Raw genomic sequence first — 14,278 nt, 5'->3', positions numbered from 1 at the left:
TACCTGAGCTCGACCTTATCAGTGATGATCCGAGTTATGAATAGAATGAGGCAAGAAGGGACGAAAATCCCCAGGTAACTTGTGAGTGAACAGTCTCTGGCAGCATTTCTGGGCAATTAGAATTCTCGGAATAGGCCTATACACCACTAGGCAGAACTGCATTCCGATGTATCCTCTCTCCCCTCGCACTTGAAATAGTACAAACATTCAAAAGGGATTTCCTTATGTCTGAAGAATGGTTTTAAAAGAAAGGATGATATGTGGTCCGGCGTAATAAATTGTCCTGCAATGTGTAAAGTGTCCGCTTAAGTCAAGTGGACGGGACAAATGGCGATGTCCGCTGTCCGGAGTTCGAGTTGTCCGCTTAAATGAGGCCAATTTAACACTTGTCTTATGTAAAATAAAATTGGTTCCGAGGGAAATTGTCTGTATAGGCAGGTGTCTGCTGAATAAGGGTGGCCGTTAGGACAGGTTCGACTGTATTAGGATGTGTTACCACTGAGCATAGTTTTATGTTGTACAGTTAGATTAAGTTATAGTCTCCCCTATGCACATTAAGACACATCTTTTTCTTAAGGTTAGGTACTCCCACTGCAACGACAAGTGTGCACGAAAGGAGAAATATACTCATCTACAGTTGAAAGAATTATCAAAAATTATGCCAGGAGCGTGGTGCGAGCATGCTAGCCAAAGTGGTAAAGTAATAAAATTCAAGAAAATTTTTCTCCTTGCAGTGTTAAGTATGTGTGTTTGCATACAATTGTAAATTTGTATTATATTTTGTTTCTCAAGATGAACTCTATAAGCTGAGAATGATCTGAGTCATGTTAATATTTGATCAAGTTGATATTTTGCTATTATTTTCCTTTTTTCTTGTTTATTTTTAATAAACATGTTGTTCCTCTAAAATGACGTCATGCTTCTTCGCCTTGGTTTATTTATAGCTTTTAGTTGACCTCACCATGTCCATATTAGTTATATGTTCCCCATCAAAATCCAGGATGTGAATATTTTTAAGGTATTTTTTTTTCATAGTTCGAACTGAGCACACCTAGGAGTGACTGACTAGCCTGGGGCATATTACCTTGATGGTAGAAATGGGGACAGTATTTAGGAATTGCCGTTCTCACTCAATTTTTCTGCAACATATTCCAACACATGCAACTTGAAGGATTCCATAAAACTCATTCTCTTACTTATTTTCAGTCTTGTCTGTGTACTGGAAGCTTCTTAATTACACACAACAGTAGAAGTCCGCTATAGCGAGTACGGCATATAACGAGAACCTCGTTATAACGATAACTTTTGTCCGTCCCTTCAAAAGTCCTATAGTAAACTGTGTATTATCCTTCGGTTACATTGAGAGCCCTATCACTTGATGCATCCATTATTACGAGCGATTATGCGCGCTCAATTCTTCCGCTGCCGATATTTATGCACCCAGTCATTATACTGAATGCGATCGATCATCTTCGGTACCATATAGTTTTCTCGCTATGCCCACCAGCGAGATCTCTCGTCGACATTCGAAGGCATTGTCGGAGTCGATTAGTAATACACGTCGACTGCTCTTCCGCAAGGAAAAGGAAGGGGGAGAACATGTTTTCATAATAAATGCGTAAATAACGTGTCCGATAACCGTTGTTAACTCGTTCAAGATAAACGCTGAATAAACGATCGCTTAATTTTTATGCTAAATACCGCAATTAAGCAAGAATGAGATAGGCCTACACCTCAAGATAGGGCAGAGTGCGTCATTGATTACGAGGTTAGTTTATATTTTCTCGCGTCCGTTAAACTATAGCGAGAAGGTATTTCTCTACTGGTGCTTGAAGCATGTTTTCATCGTACATACAATACAGATAAGTTCGGAGAGGTGACGTTATTTGAATAACAAAACTGAAACGTTTGCCACAAAATGCGATCGATCATCTTCGGTACGGTATAGTTTTTGCGCTATGTGCATTTGCGAGCTCTCTTGTCAACATTCGAAGGCGATATTGGAGTCGATTAGTAATACCGGTCGACTGCTGTTCTCTAACGAAAATTCGAAATGAAAGATGATAACACGTTTTTGTAATAAATGCGTAAATGACGCGGCCGATAGCAGTTGTTAACTCGTTAAAAATAACGGCTGAAGTAAACGATCTCTTAATTGTAATGGTGTACCCGTATACTGAAATTAACTAAGAATATGATACACCTCAAGATATGGCAGGGTACATCACTGATTTCAGAGGATAGTTTATATTTTCTCGCATCTAGTTAAATTTCGGAAAGCTATTCCCATGTCAGGAGGTTATCATTTCCTACATGCGTTTGTAATATATTTCGCGATACATATATATGGTTAGGTTAGTTGATGCTGTTTGAAGAAGAAAACCGAAATATTTGCCACAGAAGCCTCTGGAGTGATACCATATTTCTCCAAATCCAAGACGATTTTTTTTCTCTCAGAATCTCATGTGAAAAATCGAGGGTCGTTTTGCATTCGCGGCCTGATAGTAATGAACACCACTGGCAACTACTGCAGTATCCACTTTGTTTCTTTTCACCCCCGCGTGCGCGCACACAAAACTCGTTGAGAAACGACCGCTTCTTTATCATACATCGCTAGCCTTGCGACCGGTTGTACAGTGCCTATGTGTAACGTCACTGGGTCTCGGGAAATAGTGGAGAGAGAATGACATTCTATTATCCTCTACAAAAACGTTTCCCAAATCTGCAGAATGGCATCAAAACATGCGAGCCTTCGAATTCTTAGGAAGGCCACGGCTATTCAGTAGCAGAGTTATAACACGTCTGTTGTACCTGACGCTTAGTAAAATTAAGTTTGATAGACAGCAGGAATATTTTCGTGATGGATCGTCGTATTGTAAAGATACGTGGAACAGGTATTGACGGCAAATTTTCAATGGGTTCTCGTCGATGTTATGATGCCAATTTTAAGTTAATGGCTATTAAGCACTCGGAAATGTATAATAATTGTGCAGCCGCAAAAAAATACGTCATAGTCCTAACTAAAGCCAATTTTCAGCATTACCGTGAAGACTAAGACAGCTTAAAAATGCATACTGCACAAAAAATGCATTCAGGGGCCCGCAACAAGGACGCTTTAAAGAAGTCGAAGATGAAATTGTGAGGTATGTGCACAAAAATGCAAGGGCGGAATTGCCATACCGCGGCGCAGTTAACTCGTTCGTTGACTTTCGAAGTCCGCGTTTAAGACCTATGCATCGTTAGCCACTGAAGTTGGCCAAATCCGGCAAGCAAGACGTGCGTGTAGCGGCAGCCAGTTATATCTGACGCTGAGTGAAAGTAACAGTTTTATAGTAAGCAAGAATATTTTCCTGATGGATCATCGTATTGTAGAGACGCGTGGAATGTGTATTGCCGACAATTTTCAACGAGTTCCCTTCGAAATTATAATGCCAATTTTAAGTTAATGGTTATTAAACCCGTTAAAGTAAAGCATAATTGTACTGCCGCAAAAAAATACGGCATAACTAAAGCCAATGTTCGGCGTCTACAAATAGTCTAAAAGTGCGTACTGTATAAGAAAGGCATTCATATGATTTTACAAAGCACTTTCTTAGCCCAATTAAAATTTTTTGAAGGAAAAAATGGGGGTCGTCTTGGATTCGGAGAAATACGGTAATATAAAACTGAAATTAAACACACACTTTCACGTAGTATCGGATTTCAAAAAGCAACAAACAAGTAAGCCGTAGTGTGGATATTATCCGCGAAAACACAAGTTTTGAACAAACCGATTGCCATTTCATACTGATTTTAATGTGTATGGGGTTTTCCCGACTTTTACAAAAAACTGGATATAACGACAGTCCGCTATAGCGAGTAAAATTTTCGCCTTTATGAATTCTCGTTATAACAGACTTCTACTGTATATGCAGCTATGCGTGACATGAAGCCTGGAAGCTGGAAAGGCATTGAGACATCTATGGCAGGTGGGAAAGAGAATTAGGCTTAGATGATCAGGACATGTTAAAAGGATATGAGATGAAAGAATGCAAAAACAGATGATGGAATGATGAACGGGAAGGGAATCTGAGGGCAAGTAATACTGAGATGGACAGACTCAGTCCAAAACAGCATCAGATTGGGAAGCTGGATTGGAACCCAGTGCTGGATGGTGAATGGTAGAATGATGGAAGAAAATTAAGAGGCCCCTATTCATATATGGAAAATGAAATGATAATGATGATGATGATGATAAAAGCATTTAAATACAAAGAAATACTGTAATCTCTGCTAAATGATTCTGAATAGGAGCCTGTCCATTTGGTTCAAGAGATATGGAGAAAAATTATATTTTCTGTGAACAAAAAGGATTAGTACTATTTACAGTTTAATGCACTGAAACTCAAAAGGACAGGCAAATAAGAGGTGAATACTGTATGCAGAAAATTGCTGTAAACCACAAATGATATGAATACCTGGAAGATACCAGATGTTGATGGTGTCAGCCATGCCAGCAGCCACATATTTCCCTGATGCTGACCAGCCAAGATGCCCAATCACTTCACCATCCAGTTCACTTCCATAGAGACCATCTGATTTATGAAACACTAGGGTATGCTCCAGGAAAGCTTGATTAGAATCTGCTGTGCACCATACTCGTATAGTCCCATCACTTCCACTGTAAGTAAAATAGATATATTCTGTTATAGTATTTAAGATTATAACAGTTATAATATATACAAGAATTTCCACTATGCAAGGTTACATAAAAAATTTACAGTACTTTGTACCAACACTGCACAAGAAGAAGTGTTATCATAGTGTTCCAAATCCCATGGAAAGACTACATCATCAATGAGAAGATACCCTGTCATGGCAGGAAAACATGTGAAGTCTAAACCCATGCAAAACACAGGAGAACAGCCTATTTCAGTCACAGTCACCTGACACAGTGGCTTACGCGATTTCCATGTTCCTCCAACTCCACAAAAGAACACAATGATAATATCCCTGAGAGGTCTGCAAAGATTAGAGACCCCAAGGATAAGGCAGGAAGCACAGCACTTTTTACAATGACAAATGCACGTCTGATACAACTAATGCTAGAAGGCAAGATAAGCATGAACATGGACAGAGAAGATTATATCTGGGTTCAGAACCTCCAATACAGGTTCAACATCCACAACATGGCAAATCTAGTATGGGAAACAAAAAACTCCTCCATAATGTTGCCAACCTTCTAGTTGAAGAAGAAGAAGAAGAAGAAGAAGAAGAAGAAGAAGAAGAAGAAGAAGAAGAAGAAGAAGAAGAAGAAGAAGAAGAAGAAGAACGAGAAGAAGAAAAGAAAGAAGAAGACTAATGTATTCTATTACGAATGTATAATTATCAAGAGTATAGCAAAATACATATTACTTTAGTAACTATGATAGGATCAATATGGCCAATTTGAAGTTAAAGACTAAAAATGAACCAAATTAAAAGGAATGTAGCAGTGGTGAGTGTTGTGGCTTTAGGCATGGATAATGGAAAGACACTGTTACTATAGCACTGAAGTGTGCCAACCCTACAACATACCAAGTGGCTAGCATCGAGCGGTCTTCAAACCAGGCACAGTGGCTGACACGATTTCCATGTCCCTCCAACTCCACAAAAGGGCACACTGGTAATACGCCTGAGAGGTCTGCAAAGTTCAGAGATTCCAAGGATGAGGCAGGAAGCACAGCACTTTTTGCTGCAATGCATTTAACCTGCAGAAAACAATAAAATATACAAATAAGTTAATCAAAGTCAAGATTTCTGTTCATTTTCTAAGTATTGTACTGCTTATACTTCATTAGTACTTTCACTTCATGATACGCAGAAAAATCTTGATAAAACTTATGAAATAAGATAGAAGAAGAGGCTGAACATAAAAATGTTGTAGTTACATTTAAGAAAAACCCTTTGATCACAGCAATCGTTGACACACCAGTCATTCCAAGCCATACTCTAGGTGTTACCATAAGATTGGCACACAGGAAACTAAGAAGAAATAGAATAAGAATTGGGATTGACAAGGAAAGAGTTCCTCAAAGAAGGCAGGAATGTGTATGAAAATGTAGAGTATGTCTTAATCCTTCTGTGTTATTTTTATTTTTCCATGTCTTTCACTCCAACAACTCACAGTGACCTGTCATAGCGTTTAACCTTCATATAATTTGCTATCCTTCTTCACAATTTTGCATGTTTGATGTATATTTGCATCCTTTGTTATATATCTTATATATCTTTGTAGTTTTGTATCACAGTCAGTTTATCCTGCTCTTTATATATCAAGAATGAAGATCTCTCAAGAATATCTTTAATGAATGTTGATGCTTACCTGACTAATAACATAGAATAACAGAAATCAGCTTGTCGCACGTTGGGAAGAAAAATTCTACAAAATGGGACCCTTCTTCCTAGCTTCTTATATATGACAGATATTTTCACACTGGGTGGTTCCTGTTCCATTGCACGATAGGTAAGGAATGCTTTAATGATGGTGGATAAAAAATTAAAAATCTCTCTCTTTAAGTTACCTGTAAGTAGTCTGAGGTTTGGATTAAATCTTAACAGTACTCGTGTTGTTAATCAGTTTGCCCAGAAAGTTTAATATTTTTTGACAGGTGTACATTTAAATGTTTCATATGCAGTCTTATGATTCAAAAACACAAGATGTGGTGTAACCAATTGCCAAGTGATGTATAAGCGCATCTCTCAGTAATGATTGGGTAAGATAGGTAAAAGCTATATGTTCTAATGAACTACAAATATGGATAAGTACCAGTTTCATTTCTAGGGAAAGTATTCCAAAAACATGTTAAAAATATCTGTGAAGTGTATAGAAAGTGTGCTGTTTAAGAATCTGTGGCTCAGACTGCCCAATTAGAAAAGCACTAATTTACTGCCAGGAAAAACTTAAGAATCTAAAATGCAATACAGGGAGCAGAAATAATGGTGAATTTCACACACATTTTGTTAGAAACTGAAACTGGAACAATATATTTGTCAATCACATAAATAAATTACAAATAACCTGTGCTACTTCTACTAAAAGTACTGAAGATATTACCAACTGCTGTGATGCCCACTGACGGTGTTCAGGAGCCAACCTGACGGAGAGCACACATGCTGCCAGGGCATCAGCAAGTTGTAAGCCATTAGTTGAAGTAGGATCAACAGGACTAGTTGCCAACTTCTCCTCTGTGAACATCAAACAGAAGTCATGTTACCTTATCACAATATTGTTGTGGGTCATTTTATTCTATAAAGTAGTATGTACCTTTCCAATAATTTGGCTTCCATTTAGAATTCAGGATCCCCATGGACACTTACAATTTGTGAACTGATGTCATCTTGGAATACAGTATATATATATATATTAAATCCCAAAAGAAGAGATGTGACTCAAGATATTAAGGGTGGTTGAAATTTCTCTTAACAATATTTACTGTCAGATTTTTTAAAGGCATTTTGTAAATACATTGATCCTTTAGCATTCCATAATCCTCAAATATGAACTTTGTACCCACAAAGTTGTTAATGCCTAATTGTTATCCATCATCCCTACCAGTGTCCAAAATAACATACTAAACATTAAATGAGAATGAGATATAAAGTATGATGGGCTATAAAAAATACGACACATAGATATAACAAAATAATTTCATTACTTAAAAGTTTAGTAATTTCATATTTATTTTCCTATATAATAGACAAAACGATTGAGATATTTGTCGATGCCCTCTGCAAGGAAGTCTGCTGCCAGTGAGGTAAGGTGTGTCTGGACAGCCTCCTGAAGTTCTTCATTGGTGGCGAAGTGTTGTCCGCCCAACCACGCTTTCAATTCTCTAAAGAGCTGAAAGTCACTACATGCGAGGTCCAGACAATACGATGGATGTTTGAAAGTTCCAACTTGAATTGTTTGAGGAGGTCTTTCATCACGTTGGCACAGTGCGGACATGCATTGTCATGGATCAAAACCATGCCGGATGAAAGCATGCCTCTTTGTATGTTTTGAATCATTCTGTGGAGGCGATGTAAAGTTTCACAATAAGCTTCCTTTGTTATTGTTGTCCCCTGCTCAATAAAGTTTACCAACAAAACACTTTTATGGTTCTAGAAAACAACAGCCACTGCTTTCCTGTTGCTCGGTGTCAGCTTACACTTTCTTAGCTTATTTGGAGAAGAAGGGTGCATCCACTGCTTACTGTTCTTTGGTTTCTGGAGTGTCATACAGGACCCAAGTTTCATCACCAGTAACAATAGACTTTAAAAGCTCTTCCCCCTCATTATGGTAACATTTGAGAAACATTACGGCTGATGCCATTTACTGAGTTTTGTGACTGTCAGTCAAATCCTATTATTCGGAAGGGATCAACAAACTAGAATATCGGTGGACGAAGTGTATATGCCTAAAAGGAGACTATGTCGAAAAATAAAAAAGGTTTACCCCAAACACGTAAATAGTTTTCATTTTTGCATGGACTTTTCAAACGCCTCTCGTACATCCTTCTGCTTGCAGAAAACGCATCACACTTGCAACACACTTGGCGGGAGTATCGATTATAGCGGCCATGTTCAGTTGCCCATAGCTTGGCTACGACTGGCACATTGGAACCAACAATTGCAAAGGGTGTGGAGAGTATGTTGCGCAATTGCACGATGAACAGATCTGGCTTCCGACCATCTCTTGTTTACTCACGTGCATGATCGGAGGTTGAAAGAAACACACAGCCTTCGTATTAAATAATGTTTGTGTACTAGAGAAAAATGAATACAGAGGTAATGTTAATTTGGCAAAGAAAAATTACATTCCCTTGATGATGACTATCTTGGCCCAAGATACGGTGTAATCCTGATAATTCATGTGCAGGTAATTGGTTTTGTTCCTCAGGCCTTGAATAATAATTTTTATAAAGTAGTAATTTTTATAGTACCTAAACATCAAAAAGCAAAGTCACCTCTATACAGGGCATGAAGGTCCTTGGAGGAGTGGAAGGTAAAGGCTTCCACCATTGTTAACCTTGGCACATGATGGGGTAGAGTGGTTAGTTCCACGCCCGGTCGCCTTTGCCCCCAGGAATTAACCTGGTACTCATTTTCGGTGTAGGCTGAGTGAACCTCAGGGCCACCTGCACCTCTGGAAGTGGAAATCTTCTTTCTTAAATTTTACGACTTCCCGACGGGAATTCGAACCCACGTCCTTCCGGGCGAACCGAGCACGCCTTTACCACCTCGGCCAGGCAGCCCCTACCTAATCATCACACATAGCAAAATAATATCTGCATCATTTAAAGGAATTTTAATGTCATGTGATACAAGGAGATTGAATTTTAGTGGTCCGAAAAGTCTGGACCGACTTCAACCTGTGGTGTAACAGTAGGCCTACTTGCACACTGCTAACAGAATGCTCCAAACTTGGAAATACATGGGCATTTTGCAGCGGGTGGTATGGAGTAACTTTCCCTTATCTTCTAAGGTGGGACAATACAAGAAGAGTGCATTTTCAGTCAGAACCTACTCTCCCTTTCCCAATTGCCATGCTCCAAGATCGCTGACCTAATGCTAAATTGAGTTGCAAATATAGGTGCACCAGAGATCCAAGGCCAGTGCTAACATACTTACAGAAGTCTTTTCGAAGTTTTGAATCAAAGTCAGTTGTGAGAGTATCCGATTGTGATTTTTTTGCTGAGTCAACCTTCAATATAAGTGGTCATAAAATTAAAAATAGAAGTTTAACCATCAGTGAAACACTGAAAATTGTAGAAAGAATAGAGGATGGGAGCTGACATCCAAAATACCTGGTGAGTTTTGTGTGGGTGAAACAAATGAGAGACATGAAGAAACTAAAGGAAACCTTGATCAAATTTTCCATTAGGTGTGTGTTTTTTGTTCCGAAAATCAATGAAAACGTCGGACTTTGACATGGCTTCATCGAGACTATGACAATCTCGATGAAGCCATGATCTTCTTCTTCTTCTACTGGATTTCCCACACATGTGTATTTGACCGTTTTACAGCCGGATGCCCTTCCTCAGGCCAATCCTTTATGAAGGGATGTAATCACTATTGTGTGCTTCTGTGGTGGTTGGTAAAGTAGTGTGTTGTCTGAATATGAGGAGGAAAGTATTGAGCCAGAATAATTAATATAAAGTGATTAAAATCCCTGACGTGGCCGGAAATCGAACCCAGGACCCTCTGAACCGAAGACCTCAACACTGACTACTCAGCCAAGGAATTGGACCGATGAAGCCATGATATGGTGGTTTAATAAAAAAATAAAAAAAAATCAGTGGAAGGTATTTCTGTGTCTAGGCCAATGTGTCCTAAGCAAGCAAAACATTTTCACTCTGCTCTTAGCTTCAAAGATTTTAATTCTGGGTAGTTTACATGGTTTAAGAAATGATGATCTAAGAAACAAGAAGATATGACAGATTTTAAGTTAAAGAAATATAAATATTCCACCTTGGTCAATATAATGAAATGTGACAAAGGTAATTTTAATAAATTCACATAAAATACAATTTGTACAAATTAATACCTATAAGCTTGTTCACAATTTTCTTACATCAAAACTTCTAGAATGAGTGCTTTTGTATGTTTTCTTTATGGTGTTTTTTGGTTAGGTTTTTTAACGATCAACGGGATAAAGTATTTCAAAATAGATCTTTTACAGGACTTCTTAATGTTGTGTTTCAGAATGTTCTGTAGAATTTGTATTTTTGTTTTCAAGGCTGAAGGGGGGCCCAATGGGGCCATAACATGTACCTGGCATGTGAAATTTCTTTTAATACACGTTTTATTGTATTAAGCAAGGTGGAATAATGACATATTTTTCTTTCCTTTACAGTTAATATGGAGCAACCCAAATATAAGATTTTTCATAAAATGATATTAATGTTGGCAAATTTACATTGCATTTTGTAAAACAGTTTTACTATAGTGTATCTTACAATATAATGTAAAATGTTATAATTACATTTTGATTGTTTACATAATACATTTCAATATTTTAACCAATAACTTCATTTCTGCTAGGCACAATAATCTGCACAAGTTCGTGCATTAATTATTGAAATTCTTGGGAGTGCACTGTGTTAAACATCATAATGTCCTCTGAATTTTGTGTCACTTTGTCCTACCCTATCATGAGTACAGAGTGAACACAACTATTAGTAACAATGTGAAGAAATCTAGATGACAGTTTTGTTTACAGTTGCTTTTTTCTTATCCTTCCCTATTCCATACAAAGTTTTCTGTTGTTCTCATTATAGCCTGTCAGTTAATTTAAAATAAAAAGGACCAAACAAAACATTCAAATGCCATGGCATCGCTAATGGTTAATAAAGTTCCTAAATTTCACTTTGTATTCCAAATTGAGTGTGAAAACTCCAGACTTCATTAGTTTGCACAAATCTGTAATTCATAATGTCGAGATCTCTAGAGAGCAATACACATATTTTGTTCTAGGTCTGAGGTGTTCCTATACTTTCCTTCGATTAGTGATGGTGCAGAAAAGCCTCACTGAAAGCATAGATGCAAGAAAATGTGAAAAGTAGCGGAAACCGAGTGTCACTAATATGCTTGAAAATAATAACATAAAAACAAATATTTGTATGATAGTATTCAGCACTGTTGTTGTTCTCAATGCTGGTGTTTCAGTTTATAAAGAATTGACTTTGAAGTTAAAAATAAAAATGAAGAGGAAAAGAAATAGTGCCTTTGGAAGAAATACTGTATTTCACCGCTTTATCGCCGTACTTTTTATACCAAAATTTTTCGAAAAATAGTAGGGTGCGACCATTACGCGAAGAATATTTTAATAGCAGTATTGTATTACTGAAAAACAAATAATTTATACAAGTTTAAGGTGTACATTATAATCGCATATAGGCCTATACTGAACCTGACAGGGGCATGCTCTAAGGACCTTTGGCTAATACTGACCTTCCAAATTACAGACGCAATGCTATCTGAGAAAAGGGACATTAATTAATATCCGCATCATTACGATATATAAATTGAGTCTTTAGAATTTATATTACAGGATTTCTTTATTTGCAACTCAGTGTGCGATACTTCCTTTGCGTAACGGGGGAACCCAGCTGGCGCCAAGCCTAGCCAGCGTCAAGAGGGGATACAATCATTGGTTTCCCACGGCGTCACTCGAGAAGAAACATCCCTTCCTCACGACTGAGAGAATGAGGGGAAACAGATTTTTTTCGAAGCGGAATACCGGAGCCATCTTTATTTCGGACTAGCCAACTTAATTCTCTACGACATAAAATTTATTGAAATCTGAATTCTGGAGTCGTTCTTCACTTTAAAAGAGACAACTATGATTGAGCCGTCTATTTAGAGTCTCTAATGTCATATTACATGCTAACTTTTCATACAAGAAAGAATTCGGCCTCAGTTATGAGTGGAAAGTTACCAAGGGCCATCTGGACATCGTCACCTTTCACCCTTCAGAGGGGAGTTCACCAGAGCAGAGAGGGGGAAGCTGGACGGACTTTAATTAATTAAAGAAAATCTAATGAAGGATAATTGGGCGGATATGTCACGGTCACATCAGATGGTTTTTGGTCACTTGATCGTTGCACTATCAAACCTCTAGGGTGCTGTTGATAGGCAATACGCAGATTTGTAGAAGGGGAAATCGCTTCTTTGTAAAAACCACTGCAGTAAGCGAAGAGCGTCATTCGGGATTTTCAGCTTGGTGAGGGCGGAGCTATATCCGCGACGCTCGCACTAGTGCTTTGTTCTAGTGACTTATTTTTCGTGACACCTACGCGATTATTTAATGAACAGTGTCGTATCGCAAACTTACAGCGCGGAATGTAATAACATTATTATTACTGTAGCATGGCAGCGCCAACGAGCAACAAAGGCTAAAGTAGCTGTGATAGACGGAGTTCGCTACTGAACCGCGAGTGACGGGATAGTATTCAAAGTAGTGCCTGAACGTTCATGTTCAACGCTGATTAATTGAAGTGTAAATTTAAATAGTGATGTGTCTGTGCACAGGAGTACTTCCAGTGGTTTCATCAGCAAGGACCAATGAACTTCAATCCTGAAGTGGTGATGGAGCTGCATACCGTGGTATCCATGGAGCAGCAGTAAATACAGGATGGATCTCCTGACCTGACAAAGATGTCGTCATCATGATAGAGATGAGTATTAATTCTAATATCTGGCATGTTTAGTGGGGATGGGAAATGTTTATCATAAGCTGACGCTATAAAAGGTTAAAGATGTAGTTGAATATAAGTGCCGAAATGGGCACGTAGTTCTTAGTTTAGGGAGTCGGCGACACGTCTGAGTGATTGATTGTAAATAATTTAGGGAATATAATACTTAAGTTTTGCATGTGGATTTATTCAGTTATTTTATCTTGGGAGATTATTGTTTGATTACTTGCGTGAGAAGACCGGTAGTAATGAGTTAGGGAATTGCAGTTAGAGTGTAATTATTCTAATTTGATAAGTGCATGACAGGTAAAAAGGGGTAAGTACTATATTGTGTGAAGGCATGGAGCTACAAGAAGCGCCAGCAGAACTGATAACCCAAGGCCTCCCCTGATATATTTAGATAGAGAGTCTTATATTTAAGTTGGATTATCAGGATGTGACTATAATGCGTGTGTCAAATATTAATCCGTGTGAATATCAAATTAATGAATTAATTAATTATTCAATGCATTGCCGTGTGATGATAAAGTGACCGGGTATAACTATCAATACTTAGAAGTTATTAATTAGGGATGAATTGCCGTTGAGGGTGCAATTAAATTGTGAGTGCAAAGTAGATTCTCCACGATGACCAGGTATGATCAAAGCACCAGGTGAGTCATGCGGAATGACAGTCAAAGATGGAAATAATAATAATAATAATAATAATAATAATAATAATAATAATAATAATAATAATAATAATAATAATAATAACAACAACAACAACAACAATAATAATAATAATAATAATAATAATAATAATAATAATAATAATAATAATAATGGTCATGCGAATATTAGCATTGTAATACCGGTGTCGGTAAAGTGACGTGATACTGTTGACAAAAGATGTGTTGAATTCAAGGCGATTTGCGTGGTTTTTGAGGAATGAGCCCATCGATTATTTTGTGGATGTACTTCAGTGTGAAGTGTTCTTGTTTCCTTTTGAAAGGAAATGTTACGCTTGTTATGTGGGCTATTGACCCTTAGGGTGGCGGACGTGGCCAACCGACCTTGCCCCAGTTGTGTTTCTTTTTTTT

The 14,278-nt window shown here is 37.8% G+C and overlaps 1 protein-coding gene across 1 annotated transcript in view; it reads right to left on the bottom strand.

The window, feature by feature from the left end:
- Positions 1-14,278, bottom strand: part of LOC136858059 (probable E3 ubiquitin-protein ligase HERC1) — an 850,878-nt gene that overhangs the window by 269,633 nt on the left and 566,967 nt on the right. Inside the window, exons 48-50 of the mRNA XM_068225263.1 lie at positions 7,076-7,206; positions 5,557-5,729; positions 4,458-4,660 (exon numbers count right to left, since the gene is read on the bottom strand). Coding sequence (XP_068081364.1) covers positions 4,458-4,660; positions 5,557-5,729; positions 7,076-7,206 — 507 coding nt within the window. The remainder of the gene's footprint in view (positions 1-4,457; positions 4,661-5,556; positions 5,730-7,075; positions 7,207-14,278) is intronic.

Source organism: Anabrus simplex, chromosome 1 (genome assembly GCF_040414725.1).
Source record: "Anabrus simplex isolate iqAnaSimp1 chromosome 1, ASM4041472v1, whole genome shotgun sequence".
NCBI lineage: Eukaryota > Metazoa > Arthropoda > Insecta > Orthoptera > Tettigoniidae > Anabrus > Anabrus simplex.
The sequence above is the reverse complement of the archived record's forward strand: the minus strand, read 5'-3'. Positions and strand labels throughout refer to the sequence as shown.